Here is a 17612-nt window from a genome sequence, read left to right as displayed (position 1 = left end):
AAATCCGTTCATGAGAAAGAAAGTTTCGTATGGAAACGATTTTTACAGTAAGAGATCTGTTATTTCCCGGGGTTTTTATGGCATCTCTAGACCTCAGAGATGCCTATTGGCACGTCCCAATTCACAAGAGGTCACAGAAATTCTTAAGATTTGCCCTCCAAATAGACGGGCAGGTAAGGCACTTTCAGTTCCTATGCCTCCCGTTTGGGATCACTTCTGCACCAAGGATATTTACAAAAATCCTAGGCGAAGCTCTAATGCCATTAAGAGAAGAGTCGGTCCTTGTAGTGCCTTATCTGGACGACCTACTGATATTGGGAAATTCGGAGGCACAAGTAAAGCATCATCTGCAGAGAGTATCAACTCATTTACAATCCTTGGGCTGGATTATAAATCGAGAAAAATCATGCCTAGATCCAAGCCAAAATATGGTATTTCTGGGTATTCTGATAGATTCTTTAAGTCAAAAGTTGTTTCTTCCACAGGAAAAAGTGGAAAAGGTAAAATTGGCAGTTCAAAAATTGCAGGAGGAGTTACGACCTACGCTAAGATTGGTCTCCCGAGTGTTGGGGTTGATGTCCTCAACAATGGTGGCAGTGCCATGGGCATTGTCTCATATAAGGAGACTCCAGCGTGTATTCCTGGAGAATTGGGATGGTCAGCCTCAAAGCCTGGAGATTCGTGTAAGAATTCCAGCATCAGTCTCCCTGTCCCTTCGATGGTGGTTGGAGGAGGTCAATTTGTTGAAGGGAAGACTGTGGAAAGAGCCGGTAGATCAGATTTTAACCACGGATGCAAGTTCGTGGGGTTGGGGGGCTCATGTGGGGCATTTGGCCTTCCAGGGCAAATGGTCAAAAACAGAGTCCCAAATGTCCTCGAATTGGAGAGAATTGAGAGCTGTGAAATTGGCCTTGATTCAAGCGAAGACCATTCTGGGTCAATCACACGTCCTGATTCAGTCAGACAATATAACAACGGTGGCGTTCTTAAACAAACAGGGAGGCACGAGATCCCTGTTATTGCAGGAAGAAGCGGAAGAGATTTTATTTTGGGCAGAAAGGAATGTGTTGTCCTTGAGAGCAGTCCATCTCAAGGGCACATTGAACATAGACGCAGACAAATTAAGCAGAAATGCAATTCGGGCTTCAGAATGGTCCTTAAACAAGAAAATATTTTTACAGATTGCGGAGAAATGGGGAACACCATCAGTGGATCTGTTGGCAACACAAGAGAATGCTCAGGTACAAAGGTATTATTCTTTGAACCCGAGAGACGATGCGATTGGAGTAAATGCGTTCAATCACCAATGGAATTTTCATTTGATGTATGTGTTTCCACCTCTAAATATGATCCCGGCTGTCCTCATGAAATGGAGGGATCTGAGAGGACGCATGATTCTGATTGCGCCTCGCTGGCCCAGGAGGAGCTGGTTTGCAATGATGAAGTCATTTACAATCGAGGAGCCTTGGATGCTACCTCTCATACCGGATCTGCTAGTTCAGGGGAACCTGTGGCATCCGCATCCAGAGCGCCTGAATCTGGCAGCTTGGATCCTGAATTAGACTGGTTAAGGGGATTAGGAGTGTCCAATAAAGCAGCTCTGACATTGATCGGAAGTCGTAAAGATGTTACAAGAAAGATCTATTTAAAATACTGGAAGACTTTCCACCTTTGGTTGCGAAAGTCAAAGTTTGATAATCTATCTATCCCAGCAGTCTTGGATTTTCTCCAGGATGGTTGGGATAAGAAGTTATCGGTCAGTACATTAAAAGTTCAGATGGCAGCCCTTTCGGCTCTGTCGGGTCTTCCGATTTCTTCATCTCCTCTAATTTTAAGATTCATGAAGGCTGTATCAAGGAAATCTCCGGTTTTTAGACCGTATGTATCTCCATGGGATTTATCCATAGTGTTGCAGGGATTGTCTAGAGGGCCGTTTGAGCCATTGACAGAATGTTCCCTTAAGAATCTCACGCTTAAAGTAGTGTTCTTAATTGCAATAACTTCAGCAAGAAGGGTAAGCGAATTGCAGGCTTTATCAGTTAAAAATCCATATTTTCAGGACTTTCAGGATAGGTTGGTGCTACAGACTGACCCGAAATTCTGTCCAAAGGTGATGTCTAAATTTCATAGATCACAAGATATAGTCTTACCTACATTTTGTGTAGATCCAAGTTGTGAGAAGGAAAGAGTATTTCACACATTGGATGTTAGAAGGTCAGTATTGGAATATTTAGCCAGAACGGCTAGGTTTAGGAAATCAGATTCATTATTTTTATTATTTGCAGGCAAGAATGCAGGGCAGGCTGCATCTAAATCTACAATTGCAAATTGGATCAGGTCAGCTATTATTGAGTCTTATAGAGTAATGAAAGTAGATCCTCCAGCTTCTTTTAAGGCTCATTCTACAAGGGCCATGGCAGCTTCATGGGCAAATAGGGCAGGAGCTTCTCCTGAGCAAATCTGTAAGGCGGCGACGTGGTCGACCTTTTCTACATTCATTCGCCATTATCGAGTGGATGCATTATCGGCTCACGACCAAGCGTTTGGAAGGAAGATTCTCCAAGCAGTGGTCCCACCCTGAGGTTGTATTACTTGTTAATCGTCTCACCTTGCCCTGAAGGATTGTGGGAAAAAAGCAGAGTTAGTACCTGCTAACGATGTTTTGAACAATCCTTCAGGGCAACGATCCCACCCGGGTGTTTTGTCTTTGTCGGATAATGGCACTTTGTGTGGGTTAGTTGGTTGTTCACCTGTCGGTACTTGTCTAAACGCACTGAGGGTGGACTAACTGTTACAATGTTTTATAGGGGAAGTGCTGTCTGTTCCTGCGTCTGGGAGGGGCGACGTCTCACCTTGCCCTGAAGGATTGTTCAAAACATCGTTAGCAGGTACTAACTCTGCTTTTCTTCTGTGTTCAAAAGTAATCATTACCTACCTCAAAAGTATCCCAACATCTTAAAGCACACCTGAAGTTAGAGGGATATGTAAACCGACATGTTTAATTTTAAACAATGCAAATTGTCTGGCGGTCCCGATCCTTTGCCTCCAATACTTTTTTAGGCATAGACCCTGAACAATCATGCATATCAGGTACTCTGACCCAAGTCTGACCAGATTAGCCACATGTTACTTTCAGACATGCGATTCAGACACTACTGCTGCCAAAGAGATCAACAGGACTGCCAGGCAACTGGTATTGTTTAAAAGAAAACAAATATATGCCTGCCAGCACATGGCTTTCAGCTAACTGCTGGTCAAGTTTTAGCTGTCTGTTAAAATTTATGAGTGTGGGATGTAGAGACATTTGTCTGAGCATTGTTAGGTGCATATTTTGGATAGATGACGGTCTCTTTCACTTTTCTTGTGAACCAGTTATACCAAATGAAGAACCATCCTTAAAAGGGAGGGCTTTTGGCACCTTGAATCAACACATATTGCTGATTTATTTATCGCCCCTATTTAGAGGTTTTAACCCCTTCAGGCCATGGACTGAAGGTTATAAATGCACATGCTCTTCATTTATATAGATTTCCTATTTGTAGGTGCACAAACAGGACATTTATAAATGTCCATCTTGCAGGAAGTTGTTAAATGCTTGTTTTAACCAGGGGTGATACACGTGTGGTGGGGGCAGCACTATGGTTTTTTTTCTCTATGGAGGACCACGACCACACACACCTCCTGGAAAATCACTGCAGACAGCAAATAGGTTTTCCTGGGCACTACTGTGCATGAAAACCTGCATTAGGTGAAAACGGTCAAATGACTTTCATTGGGCTGTCAGATCTAATGCAGCATTCATTTCCAAAATGTTGACTCTGTGGAAACTGGACCTAAATGTATTAAACGACTGCAGCAAGAGAAGTTTACATGTTTAACATGTACTTATTGAGTGTCATTAGACATTTTGTTGCTTAAAGTAAGTGGATTACCTGTATATATATTTTTCAGGGTATTTCCTTTACCTCATTAGAACTGAAGAATTTGTCCAAGAAGAGTGATGAAATACCTTCTAGAACATATAAAAGGTGACCATGAGATATATTGGGAATTCAAGAATGTGGAGAGATGTATTAACATGCAGTCTATATAATCTGCCATGCATTTGTGTTTTACTCTTATAGAAGATCCAGTGAGAGTCAGAAATCCACAGTGTCATGCCATGTTGTTCTTCATATATTTAATGAGATTTGGATGTATGCAACTGTCAATATGAGTGGCACACTAATAGTTTCTTGGTAGAATGAGTAAACAGTCAGTGTATCCATGATACTGATGGTTTACCTGACTACCACCGTGCAGCACTAGAAATTCATCAAGATTATAGTAGAAGTTTGTTGATAACACACTAACCATAAACAAGCATTCCTTATCCATGTTCTAGATTTTAGTGGATTTGAATTGATTGTTCAGTGATGCTTTTATTGAATCCAATATCTATTAAGATAACCAAATAGTTTTCTTTATCTAGAATTTCAAACTCTACAAAGGTTCACAAGGTAAGGTGCTCTTAAGCCCAATCTACGCGATATGATTCTATTTACGATCTGATTAAATCAAACACGTCCGGGATTTGATTCAATTCGATTTGCCATTGCAAAACAATGGCAAATCGGATTGAATTAGAATCCCGATCGGACATGTCGGATTTAATCGGATCGTAAATAGAATCGTAATCTAATCGTACAAAGAATCGTATCTTGTAGATTGGGCTTTATGCTTGGTACACACCATGCAATTTCTTGCCAGATAGATGGTCCAATAGAACATTTCTGTCAGGTCTGATCTGATTTCCGATCGTATTTCTGATTCTTCTTTTTTGTAGAAGTGATTGGAAAAAATTGATCAGAAAAACAATCTGAAATCAGATCGGACCTGCTGGAAATTATCTATTGGACTATCTATCTGGCAAGAAATTGCATAGTGTGTACCAGGCATTACACTAGCAGATGTTGAGCAGATTTGACCATCAGGTAGGCCTAGTGCACACCATAGCGGTTCGGTTGCGTTTTTAGGAACACTTGCGGCTGAGGAAACGCTTGGGTAATGTATTTCAATGGGCAGGTGCACATCAGAGCGGGTTGGTTTTAGCTGAAACGCAAACTCCCGGGCTGCAGCATTTTTGGATTTCGGAGGCGTTTCTGCCTCCAATGTTAAGTATAGGAAAAACGCAAAACGCTTGATAAAACGCCAGATCAGAGCGGTTTTCCAGACGTTTTTGTTACAGTAGCTGTTCAGTAGCAGCTTTACTGTAACAATATCTGTAATCTGCTACACAAAAACGCAAAACGCTTCAAAAACCGCTATCGTTTTGCGGATCTGCTAGCAGTTTTTGGTGTGCACTAGGCCGTAGATGCTTCCCGATCAGAGAGGGATCTGTTACTGCCAGAGAACTGCACACAGATTACCAATAGATTTCAACATGAAACCTATTGGAAATCTGTGCAGCTGACTCTACCAGCCCCCCCCCCCCCCCCCCCCCCCCCAGGTACAGGTGTTCATCAAAAACTTCTTTCACCTGTAATTTACATCAGTTAAGCATTGCTCATTGGAAATTTCACAGTGTAAACTGGCCCTAAATTGTGCCTGTCAGCTTGTCACTCCTCAAGCATTTTTTTTATTAAACTGGAATCTCCTTCTCCCTCCCATTAATCATTAAACTCCATACACACATTGAATGAAATTCTGCTGAGGTGGCCAATAAGGATCACCTCTGCCAAGAATCCAGCATGTATACAGCAGTCCCCGACCTCTCTCGTCCGCCCAGCCAGTGATCCACCTGACTGATCGCTTTGACTGGCAACAGCCGAGTGACGCCACTCCCTCTCTGCACCTCCCCTCGCATAGAAACAGAACATGTCGCTAGCTCATAGGCTAGCAACGCGTCTGTACAGCCTCGGCCCTGCAATGTTGTCCAAGAGATTGGGTACCGATCCCTGCTGGTCATCATGCCTCGTACATGTATATGAGACTTTAGACAGCAATCTGATGAAAGGTGGTCTATGATACTGTGATACAAACGGCAGTGGTCATGTGATCGCTGTTGCAAAAACATGTGGATTGCTGTCTTCTGGTAAGGTTAGTGCTGCTACTGTGTTGGGGGCTACAGACTGGCAGGATATTTTTAAACGCCAGTACTATTTACATCTTGACTGAGGAAATTAAGGCCATTTTAGAATTTAAAAGTTGTTCTTATTAGAATATAGTCAGTAATCGAGCATTATGTTTCAACAGATCAAGAATCTCGTTATAGTAAACTCTGATATAGTAAACTCGGTCCCAGCAAATGCGTTTGTATAAATATACAATGTAAGGCCAATTCTGATATAGTGCAGTGTTCTCCCCAGAAAATTTTTCCAGCCGAGTGGCATGAAAAAGTAGCCGGGTGGGGCTATATGAGGTAATGCAGAGCGAGTGCTTCTGTGCGTAACTCTGCTTACAGCATAGGAGGAGGTGAGATGATGACAGCCGGGTGCTCATCAAAACTAGCCGGGTGGATCAACCGGCTAAAAGAACCTGGGGAGAGCACTGTAGTAAACTACTTTTCCTGGTCCCTTGGAGTTCACTATAAAGGGATTCTACTGTATTCACTTTGCCTAGTCTGTTTCTGGGTAGAAAGGAAGAGAAAATACTGGTTTAGGCAACAAGTAACTAAAGTAGGTAGAAATGGGATAGAAAAGTAAGGATGCTTTTACACTATGCCTGTTTTGTTGCACAATATCGCAGCGCATGATTGCCTGTGATCACACTGGTCTTTCAATTGTAAGAGCATGTTCAAATGTCTGCATTTTAGCGGATCATATTAAAGGATTGTGCTTCTACAGTCTGTTTCAAAAATGCACATGTCCCCTAGCAATTTACCATTCATCGAAATGAGGTGCCTGTTTTCCACGCACACAGTATGCGTTATATCAATTGTGTTACGTGTGCATTAGGCCTTGCAAACAGTGAACATATGCAGGAAGGCAATATCTATGGGATTAGGTGGTTCTTTTCTATATACCATGAGGATTGACTTACCAGACTAACATTGTTTGTTGTCTTTGAGGATAATTTGGGCAATTTTTAAGGTTGGAGGAGCTCGAGGGGAATGCACTTGATTTCCCCGCATGCAGCATTGCATTAGATGTTACAGCCATGTTATTCAATGGGCTCAATCACATTTAAATGTGACTTATGCATGCTGGGGGGGAAAAAAAGTACTACTTGCACCATTTCCCCACACCCCACAAGCGTTTCCCCTCGACAATTGTCTGACACGTTGAACTGTTCCTTTAAAAACTGATCCATTTTTAAACTGATCAGTTTCTAACATTGTGCATCAGTTTTAAATCCGGTTATCCGTTTTTTCGCTACCCGCTCGCCATAATTCCCTGCCACTGGTGTCACAGTGCATTTGTGTCCTCAGTCACCAGTGTCCATTTGAGTCCCTGCACGCATGAAGCGCTGGTATACTGAGCCCCCACAGAAGCCTCACAGGCAATAGACCCATGGGAATCCTTCCTCCCCAGGGAGGATTATCATTGATACACTGCTCGGTGAACCAATGAGAATCCTCCCTGAGAATGGACAATTACCGTGCCTTTGGTTTATTGCAACCAATGAGAGCGTGAGATGCTTCTGTTGGTGCTCTGGGATTGGTATACCGGCGTTTCTTGCATGCAGAGAAATGCATGGATGGGATTATGTGAGTATATGTGATAAGCAGCCTAGTGAGAACAGACACATAGGCTGCGATTGATTGTTGGCATTCTCAGTATAAAAGAGTATCCAGAATTCTCATCTGTCTTGGCTGTATGATTGGTTTATAAGCCTGTAGAAAGCAGGGAGTAAAACATATTGTGCACATCCCTTTGTACCCATTAAAGGACAATTGAAGCAAGAGGGATACGAAGGCTGCCATATTTATTTTAAGCAATACCAGTTGCCTGGCTATCCTGCTGATGCTCTCTCTAATACCTTTAGCCATAGACCCTGAACAAGCATGCAGCAGATCAAGTGTTTCTGACAAAATTAGCTGCATGTTTGTTTCTGGTGTGAGTCAGACACTCCTGCAGCCACGTAGAGCAGCAGGGCTGCCAGGCAACTGGTATTGTTTAAAAGGAAATACATATGGCAGCCTCCATAGTCATCTCACTACAGTTGTCTTTTAAGCAAGACCCATTTAGTCTGCGGGGTGGAGGAATCTCTTAGATCCTGGTGATGTGGAAATACATGTGTAGCTGTTGGGAGCAATCGCTTCCATCTTTGAATAAGCATTCTGTTCAGACTTGTAGGAGACTGGAAAATATTTAGGGTTTATAGCTTTTTCATTTGCATGGATGGAAACGACCATTTAAATCTTTTGGGATTCATAACAGCAAAATTCCATATGGGAAGTTTTTTGCTCATTATTTGCTATATGTGTTTAGGAACATTTGCAATGCTTCTTGTTCTGTGCAGCTAAGTACTCATGCTGAAAGATGGGTCTTACAGGGCAGCGCATACTTCAGACAGAAAAACTTAGACCTGCGGATTTTAGGATTGTCCGTAAATATACCTTTATCTGTCTAAATTTAAACATTCATAGCAGATGGTAAACTAAAATGTAAAAGGAATTTTTAATAGTGTTAAATTACAATATTACTTGTATAGCACAGATATACCCATATATTCTCCAATATCTGACCCTCTTAAAGAGAACCTGTACTGAGTAAAATTATTTAAAATAAACACATGAGGTAACTTCAAATGAACATTACATAGTTACCTTGCTATTAGTTCCTCTCAGACGCGCACCATTTTCTTCTGTCAGTGATCGCGTCGAGTTCTGACAACATTTTGTCAGAATTGAAATATATCAGTTGCTGTCAGTTATTTATCAGTTGCTGTCAGTTATAGCTAATAGGACAACTGCTGTGCCCAGTAATGTCTATGTTTTCCTATGGCTCAAGTGGACGATATGACAGTTTAACAGTGTGCTGACCAGAAAGCTGTTATAGGGTAATGACCATTTTCAAAATGGAGGACAGAGAATTCCCTTGATCCCAGTGGACAAGCAGGACGTGGGAAAGGAGAAAGAGATTGAGGAGTAGACTACACGGGAGGTAAGTATGACCTGTGTATGTTTATTTCACTTTTAATTTTCAGTACAGGTTTTCTTTAAGCTTTTTATTAACTCAAGTACAAGTCTATCCAGCAAAGTTAATGGCTGCACTTGGGGGGCCAGGAAGAAATAACAGCTGCACTTGGGGACTAGGAGGGCATTGCAGCCATTAACCCCTCCTGCCCCTTAAGTGCAGCCAATTACTCCTCCAGGCCTCCAAGTGCAGCAATTAATAAACCATACCCCCCTCCTGCTGCCAAGTATTATTTTCCCCTGCCCCTTTTCGTGTTAATTAATGTGGCCAAGACTTTCAGACATGTGTTTTCTTGGCATTTCCTCTATCAAGAAACCACTGGGTAAATTGCTGCTAATGGGGATGTCACTAATAGTACACACATTACTCAGTGTGCTCAGCGCTGCTCTTGATTTGTGTATGTCGACCCCTATACTTTATATATGTATGTGTATATATATATATATATATATATGTATGTATGTATGTATGTATGTATGTATGTATGTGTGTATATATATATATATATATATATATATATATATATATATATATATATATATATATATATATATATATATATATATATATATATATATATATATATATATATATATATGAGTCAGACCTACATTTCTAGACTTCTAGTCGTGTATATATATACTGTATAGTACATGCACTGAGCACCTTCTTAGCAACCTTATACTTATACTGGGTGGGACGCCCTTTCAGCAATTCATGGCATGTATTCAACAAGATGTTTAGAAACATTCCATTGAGACTCTGACCCATGTAAACATGATTTCACTTCAGTTACTGCACATTTTGTCAATTGCACATACAAGCTGTAACTCTTCCATTCTTCCACCTCTAGTCTGGACTACAAAGACAAGTCAGGTTGTGTTCATGCATTCATGTCAGTAACTCCACATCCTAACCCTGTTGTTTGTGTGTCTCAGCAAAAATCGAGATTTATAAGGCCAGGCTACATTTTACCGGTTTTCATGTGTCTAGTGTTCGGGAGCCTGTGCTCAATGTCTTGTCACATTTGTGTTTGGCTGAAAAACAACCCAAAACTGATTTTACATTCGAATGTACTTTTTGCTCATTACAGTAATGGAGTCACATGACTGACTTTCCATAATCTTGAATCATTCTCCTCTTAACTTCTTAATCAAGGCATTTCTGTATACAGACCTACTGCTCACTGTATTTTATATCATTCTGTTAAAAAAAGATTGTCATATGTGAGAATCCTAGAGACGCAGAGGTCATTGTATACTGACACATCTACACAGTGTATGGGGCTGAACCCTCTAAAGTGCAACTAGGAGATTGCACAAAGGGAATAACAGGGCGGTGGGACTTCCAAATCCATATAGACAGCTAGGTACTGGCCAGTCAACAACACATAGTAGTAATAGTATTTAAGGACTGAGGGCAGTAGTGGTTTTGTGGCAATTGTTGGGCAAAGCAACATGAGGTAGGAGATGGAAAAATGCCTGGGCTTGACTAAGGACTCAAGATTGAGGAAGTCTCCTATTGCCCATGGATTGGGAAGGGAATATATACGTGTAAATGTAAAAACCAGTCAAGTTTGGACACTCCTTTCCATTTAAAGTTTCTTTATTTTTATATCATAAATTAATGTTGGAGACCTTACAACTATGAAGGAATTACTGTATTTTTCAGACCTGCGCCAATACAAACCGCCGCATGTCGGGGACTCCCTGCACTTCCCGTGTGTCTTTTGTGTCCGCCTCTGTGTCCCCCCTTGTGTCTGCCTGCGTGTCCGCCTCAGTGTCCCCTTGCTCTGCTCCCTGTGTGTGTTGTAATTAGCGGCAGTAGCCGCTTGTATCACTCTCCTAACCCAAGGGTGCCCGCTGCGAAACAGTGGCTCATCTCTTGCTCACTTCTTCCTCCCTGGCTACTGCCACTAAATCACACAGGAAGAAAAGCAAGGGGACACGGAGGCAGACACTGGAGGGACGGGAACAAGAGGGGGGACAGGATGTGGACATAATTGGTGTGTGTGTATAGGTATATGTTTTCAATGTCTGACAAAGCCCTCACAGATGAAACCTCCAGTTTGGACCTATAAGACATACATGGTCTGATGTCCGTTCCTTTTGGTTCCTGACCTAAGCTATTCTCTTCTTGCTCTTACCCAATAGTTGCTTGTTTGCAGCAGTATGACCATGAAGGTCTGTTTAATGTTTAATGTCTTTTAAACAGTTGCCGGCCAACTATGCCGGCCTCTTCATGGGCAACTGGGAGGCCAACCACATCTTTACGGTGGGGAACACATTCCAGGGGGTGGATCCATTATGCTGGATACACACGGTTCGTTCCCGCACTCGATTCCTGTCGATGCGCCGCTCGATTCCCGTCAATTCGTTTATTTCCGACATGTCCGATTCGCGTTTCGATGGATCGTTAGGTCGATTTGCCATACTTTACATGGCAATCGACCTAAAAATCATCGAAATGCGCTCGGAAATGTTCGGGAATAATCGATTCGTCGGGAATCGAGCGGCGCATTCGATGCGGGAACGAACCGTGTATTCACCATTAGATAGATGACTCTGGATCCGTTAGATGACATCTTGTTGATTTGGGAGGGGGATCAAAGTACTTTTGAGGAATTTTTGACACAGATCAATCACAATGATGTGAATATGTCTTTCACTTATTCTTGGGGGGACCAGTCTATTGAGTTTCTAGACTTGATTATAGATGCCAGTAGGGGTTCCCTGGTTACAAAAACGTTTAGGAAACCTACTGCGGTAAATTCTATTATGCATGCTACTAGCTATCACCCCCCCCCATCGACTGTTCGGTCACTCCCATTTAGTCAATTCCTTCCACTTAGAAGGAATGCGACTACCTGGGAGCATTTTCTGGAACAGTCTGATCAACTTAATGGAACACTTAAACCAACCTAAAAAAATGAGTTTTACTCACCTGGGGCTTCCACCAGGCCCCTGCAGCTGTCCGCTGCCCACGTAGACTCGCTCCGATGACTCGTTCCTGGCCTCAATAGCGCCCTCTACTGCTATTGCGGCCAGGAATGCGAAGAATCAATCCCCCCCCCCCCCCCGGCCTGTCGGCTCCTGTCTGATAATGAGGTTGCTTGTTTCTGTTCTATTTTGTGGTTTTAAAATATATTCTACTCCTTTATGCTTCTCTATTATTGTTGCTATCTCTACCTTTGTACTTGATGAATAATTATTGTTAAAAAAAATGTTTTGGTATTGACAGACAGAACTGCTCACTGCAACGCGCCCCCTGAAGTCTCTATAGAATTGGGTGAGTCAAAATTCTTAGGGGAATAAATTAATTGAATTGTTTATTTAATTTTGCTCCTTGTGTGCATTTCTTTGACCACCCCGTGCCCCGCCCGCCTGGTATGTGTACTAGTTACTCGGGCAACAGGATTGCACTATTCCTGTATTTGTTGTTTTGCAGGGGTCACGTTGCTTGTTGCGTCCCTGTGATGGGTGGGTGCATTTGCCCGTGTCTCCAATGGTCACTCTATTCCCCCTCCTGTTCCTGGCCTGTTTCTATTAAGGGCTTGTGTATAGTAGTTGCTAGGCAAGGGGTTGCAGCTAACGCCGCCTTAGCATCTTATTTGCTGGCCCATGTGGAGGTTTTTTTTAGACCAGTGACGTCTTCTTAGTGGGCGGTTGTTCTTAGACGGCATCAGAGCGTCCTGGGATATGGAGAGGCGTTGCTCGTAGCTGATGGCGGCCTAATGGCAGCATGTGACTATGACCACTTCCGATTTCCGGTCTTTGCAGCGTGGATGCGACCAGGAAGTGGATTGACAGAAGGGGAGCGTGCGGAGTGGGTGTCCTGCCTACCTCATCATGGATTAGAGTAAGTAGATTATTTAAGGGGAGCTAAGCGGGGGGCTCAGTGGTCCCGATGAAGCGCTCTACTTAGGTTTGCGAAGCGGCTGTCGACCTCTGCATGCATTTTGCTACCTCTCTCATGCCTTGAATGCTGTATGGTATAGTACCTGCTTTTAAGAAGTTTTTTCAATAAATGGCAATGTTTTAATTGGATGCGCCTGGCCTGCTGCTCTCTATTATTGATACTGTTAATGCAGTCTTTTAAACAGTTGATGCTGAGAGGTGTCTGCTACTTGAACTTTGTGAAGTAAACTCTGGACTGTAATCTGGGGTGCTATTAATTTTCGGTTTTTGAGTCTAGCAAAAGGGAGTTTTGTAAATGGAGTGTGCATTAAGGACGAGGGTGCGGCAGGCATTACTGACCTTCGGGTGCCTGCTCCCTAGACCCCACTCTTTATGCTGGCATCCATATTCTCCAGGGAGACTCTCAGATGCCACAGATTAATCTCCCTGGCGGTATGATTATTTCCAAATTTATTGTCCAAAAGCGGTGCAATTTTCCCTCAAGCTTTTAGACCCTAAAAAAATCATACTGCTAGATTGATCTGCAGCAACCCTGCACATTCCACGCCTCCAATGGATCCAATTCGGGATTCTCACTCTGAGCTGCAGCTTTCCGTCCCGAGCCCGACAATCGGTTGTCCTGAAAAATAGAACATTTTTTGTTTTTGACTGGGAAATCCAATCGAATTTCTCTTTCTTTTTGTTTTTGTTTTTTTTACATTGGACATGAAAAATTCAGACCAATTTTATCAAGAATTGTATGATGTGTGTGATGGATTGTGAAACTGTAGTCAACCAGAAAAAAATGGTATAACTATACAGTACATTTTTTTCCCCGATTTTTTTTTTTTCCTAACCAACTTTTTTTTTGAGTTTTTGGTCTTTTTTTTTTTTTTTAAAGATTCTTTGAGTTTTTGGTCTTTTAACCCGAAATTGCCGTGTGTGGTACCTCAACGATTCTGATCGGAATGCTCAAATTGAATTAAAATAACATTTTATGGTGTGTGGCCACCTTAAGGCTTGGTTCCCGCTTACATAGAATTTTTTTTTTGCAGTGCATCAAACGGCACAATTAAAAAAAAAAAATGGGTCTGCTTCCACTTGTGTTTTTAAAACAGATGCGTTTGCTGGGGATGCAAATGGAGCGAATGCACAACGGTGGGTAATGTGAAAAACCGCACAAATGTGTGGTGGAGCTATTCTGAAGAACGGCACCACTTTACTAGGTTATTTTAAAAAAAATAATAAAATCTGTCATTACAGAATCTTCTGCTGTATAAGAAATACGGAAATTGTATTCATTTTCTACATACTTATAGCTGTGAATGTTACCATATTAGCAAGAATAACCAGTTGGACTGCATTTTTTCCCTAGCAAGAAATACATAAATTGAGAAATATTTCACATCTGCTACAAAATCGCTGCTGTAAAACGACATTAGGAATTAAAGGAATACATGTTGCAGAGAACACTGGTTTACACAAATTCCGGTTCAAGGATCCACTATCGTGAAAAATTGTCCATTTGAAATAGACATATTTGTACTATACATACAAAATGTCCATTTCTCTCAGAGTGAAATGCACTATAATTTACACTTTTTTCCTATGTTGCTGTCTTTAACTGCAGGTAGTAAAAATTTGACAGAATTTGGAGTAGTCTATCTCCTCATGAAAGATTCTCAGTATTACCTTTATTCTTTACAAAAGCACTCCATGGAATGAATCTTTACAAAGATGACAGCTAGCATACTCCTATGCACACTAGTTTGACATTTGGACTAAGCAATTGAAGTTAAGTAAGGTTTTTTTTTTTTTTAGTTTGATAATATTGAAGTAACAGAATGCTCCTTGCGAAGATGGACTAGTCCAATATCTGACCGATCTGTCATATTTTCAATTCCTAATGTAAGTGACAGCATCACAGGAAAAAAGTGATTTGAAGTGCATTTACATGTATGTATAGCCCTCTAACTGATGCTGCCTGATTGTACACTGTGGATGTATTCCCCTGTTGTGCACATTTTTTGCACGCTTACCTTGATAAAAGTGGTACATGGTCCCCGAAATGTGGGATTGATGTAAAGCCATTTATGCATTCTTTGGAGTGCCAAGCTGTACTTCTACTGAATACGGGTTTATACAGGTTTATCCAGAAACCTTGTCTAGAGCGCCTTACAGAGTGCATCATTTCCACTCTTTCACCATACTTTGTATTGGTACGCAAAGGCTCCAAAGTTGTTTCAGGCACAGCGATTGCAATTTAGGGAGATCGTGGTCGATACTGTGGGATAACCTCAATTAACTTTCTTTAAAGTTGATCCTCAGTGTAAATTACACATTTCATCGACAACCTGCCAGGTCTTTTTCTTCTTAATACATCCTGGAGCCCTGTTTGTTTGCCGTCTTCTGGTGCTCTATGAAAAGGAGTTACCGTACATTAAAACTTAAACTGGTGGTAGATGTAATCTGTAAGGAGTTATATATCTTACATTGGAGAAGTTGTGGTGCTCTTTGTGTTGCCCACCAAAAGGTGGATGCACTGTTTGTATTTTTCATCAAGTTTTTTGTTTTTCATTTTCAAGCCTGCCTTTTTGTTTTTTAGCATATCCATTGAGTCTCATCACAAAGTACAGAGCAGACCGTTCTGTTTTGTTTCTCTCCAGTAACAGCCGTCTGAGTAAGCGTGCTGAATGTTTAGGGATCTGATTTACATCTTGCAGTTTTACAATTGCAGAATCCAAAACTCGCAGCATGGAGCCAAATTTAGCTGCACGCCATCTATGATTCATAGCAGCAAGTACACTTGGCATATGTCAGGAGCTGTTTAAAGGTTTTGTTAATACTTGAAAGAGAACACACATGATATTTTTAGACTCTGACCACTTTTTGTGACTGCAAATAACACAGGGTGATGGAAGGTGTTTAACAGCCACAGACTCTGACACAGTCTAGGAAATACTGTACAGTAGTAAGACTGATCGCATAAAATATATTCTAAGTTAGTCAAAAGTTGTGATGCGGGCGATGTCAGCCGAGCAGATGCCAGCTTCAGTTTTGTATATTTTATATAGCGAAGTACCCACAGATAGATTGGTCAGGGATCTCCGCCGATGATCGATGATTCCCCGAACCATCTGTCCTAATTGTGAAAATGAACAACCGCCTCAAACGATTGTTTAAATGGACATTCTAATTCTTCCACTACAATCTGTCACACTGGGATCGAATATGACAGTCGCTCAAAACTGATGGTTGCAGGTAGTTGACAGTCTGTAAACATTCCTTAACACATTTTCTTTAAATATTTCGTGATATTGCATAAATGATTGTCATGAAAAAACATTTGAAATATTGTGCCTGTGGGTATGGACCTTTAGGGACCGTGCCACAGAGTTGTAATAAGGGGAATCAGTGGCTGTAGAATATCCCCCAGAAACATCCTTGACCCTCAACTTTGTAAAATGTAAGCTTACATGTGCAGTGGAAGTAGTTTCACTATACTGATGACCTCCTCATTGTAGCCCGCCACTACACTTTGCAGAAACGCTACTGGGCAGGGTTAATGATAAACTTTATGTATAAAGTGCTAACATATTACAAAGTGCTGTAAAATAGATAGGGGAGACTTTACAACATTAAACAATGTTATACAGGGACATTATAGCGATAAACGATGGTACATAAAATTGTGATGTAACAGTAAACAAAGGTGTGCAGGGATAAATATAGCTGACAAGTCACTGAGTCCATATGGGGTGGAGAACAGCACATGGTAGGAGGGCCCTGCCGAACTGACTTACTTTCTAAAGGGGGATAGGGTGCATGTCCATGTAAGGGGTTGGAGTTATGAAGATGGTGGGTAGGCAATGGTAAACAGATTGATCTTGAAGGCCCGTTTGAATGAAGGGGGAAGTTCAGTAGAGTAGGGACTGTTCTGGGCAAGTCCTGGAGCCTTGCGAGTGAGCAAGTGATGCTAGGGGTGAATAGCACACATTTCCAGAGCATCAGGCTGTGATCTTACCAGATGGCACAGTCTGTGTCCTCCCCCTTAAAGAGACTCTGTAACATGAAAAACATCCCCTGGGGGGTACTCACCTCGGGTGGGGGAAGCCTCGGGATCCTAATGAGGCTTCCCACGCCGTCCTCTGTCCCACGGGGGTCTCGCCGCAGCCCTCCGAACAGCCGGCGACTGTGCCGACTGTCAGTTCAATATTTACCTTTGCTGGCTCCAGCGGGGGAACTGTGGCGACTTTCGGCATGGAAATAGACGGAAATACCCGATCTCCGTCGGGTCCGCTCTACTGCGCAGGTGCCGGAAACTTAAGCCTGCGCAGTAGAGCAGACCCGACGGCGATCGGGTATTTCCGCCTACTTCGGCGCCGACAGCCATCAGAGCGCCTGCGCAGGAGCCAGGAAGGTAAATATTGCGTCACCGCTGTGCGGAGGGCTACAGCGAGACCCCCGAGGGACGCAGGACGGCGTGGGAAGCCTCATTAGGATCCTGAGGCTTCCCCCACCCGAGGTGAGTACCCCCCAGGGGCCGTTTTTGTCGTTACAGTTCCTCTTTAAGGTGCATACACACCTTTGATGGATG

General features: G+C 42.3%; 1 protein-coding gene across 6 annotated transcripts in view; it reads left to right on the top strand.

The window, feature by feature from the left end:
* NFYC (nuclear transcription factor Y subunit gamma) overlaps positions 1–17612 on the top strand; it is a 96901-nt gene that overhangs the window by 35909 nt on the left and 43380 nt on the right. For 2 of the 6 annotated variants that reach the window (XM_068268921.1, XM_068268922.1), the window contains exons 2-3: positions 3952–4028; positions 12360–12407. The exons of 2 other annotated variants lie outside the window; for them this stretch is intronic. In XM_068268921.1, the coding sequence (XP_068125022.1) occupies positions 4001–4028; positions 12360–12407 (76 nt within the window). In that variant the 5' untranslated portion in view covers positions 3952–4000. The remainder of the gene's footprint in view (positions 1–3951; positions 4029–12359; positions 12408–17612) is intronic. 2 more of the 6 variants (XM_068268925.1, XM_068268923.1) reach the window with 2 other exon arrangements.

The sequence above is a fragment of the Hyperolius riggenbachi genome, chromosome 2, assembly GCF_040937935.1.
Source record: "Hyperolius riggenbachi isolate aHypRig1 chromosome 2, aHypRig1.pri, whole genome shotgun sequence".
NCBI classification, from domain to species: domain Eukaryota; kingdom Metazoa; phylum Chordata; class Amphibia; order Anura; family Hyperoliidae; genus Hyperolius; species Hyperolius riggenbachi.
The sequence above is the reverse complement of the archived record's forward strand: the minus strand, read 5'-3'. Positions and strand labels throughout refer to the sequence as shown.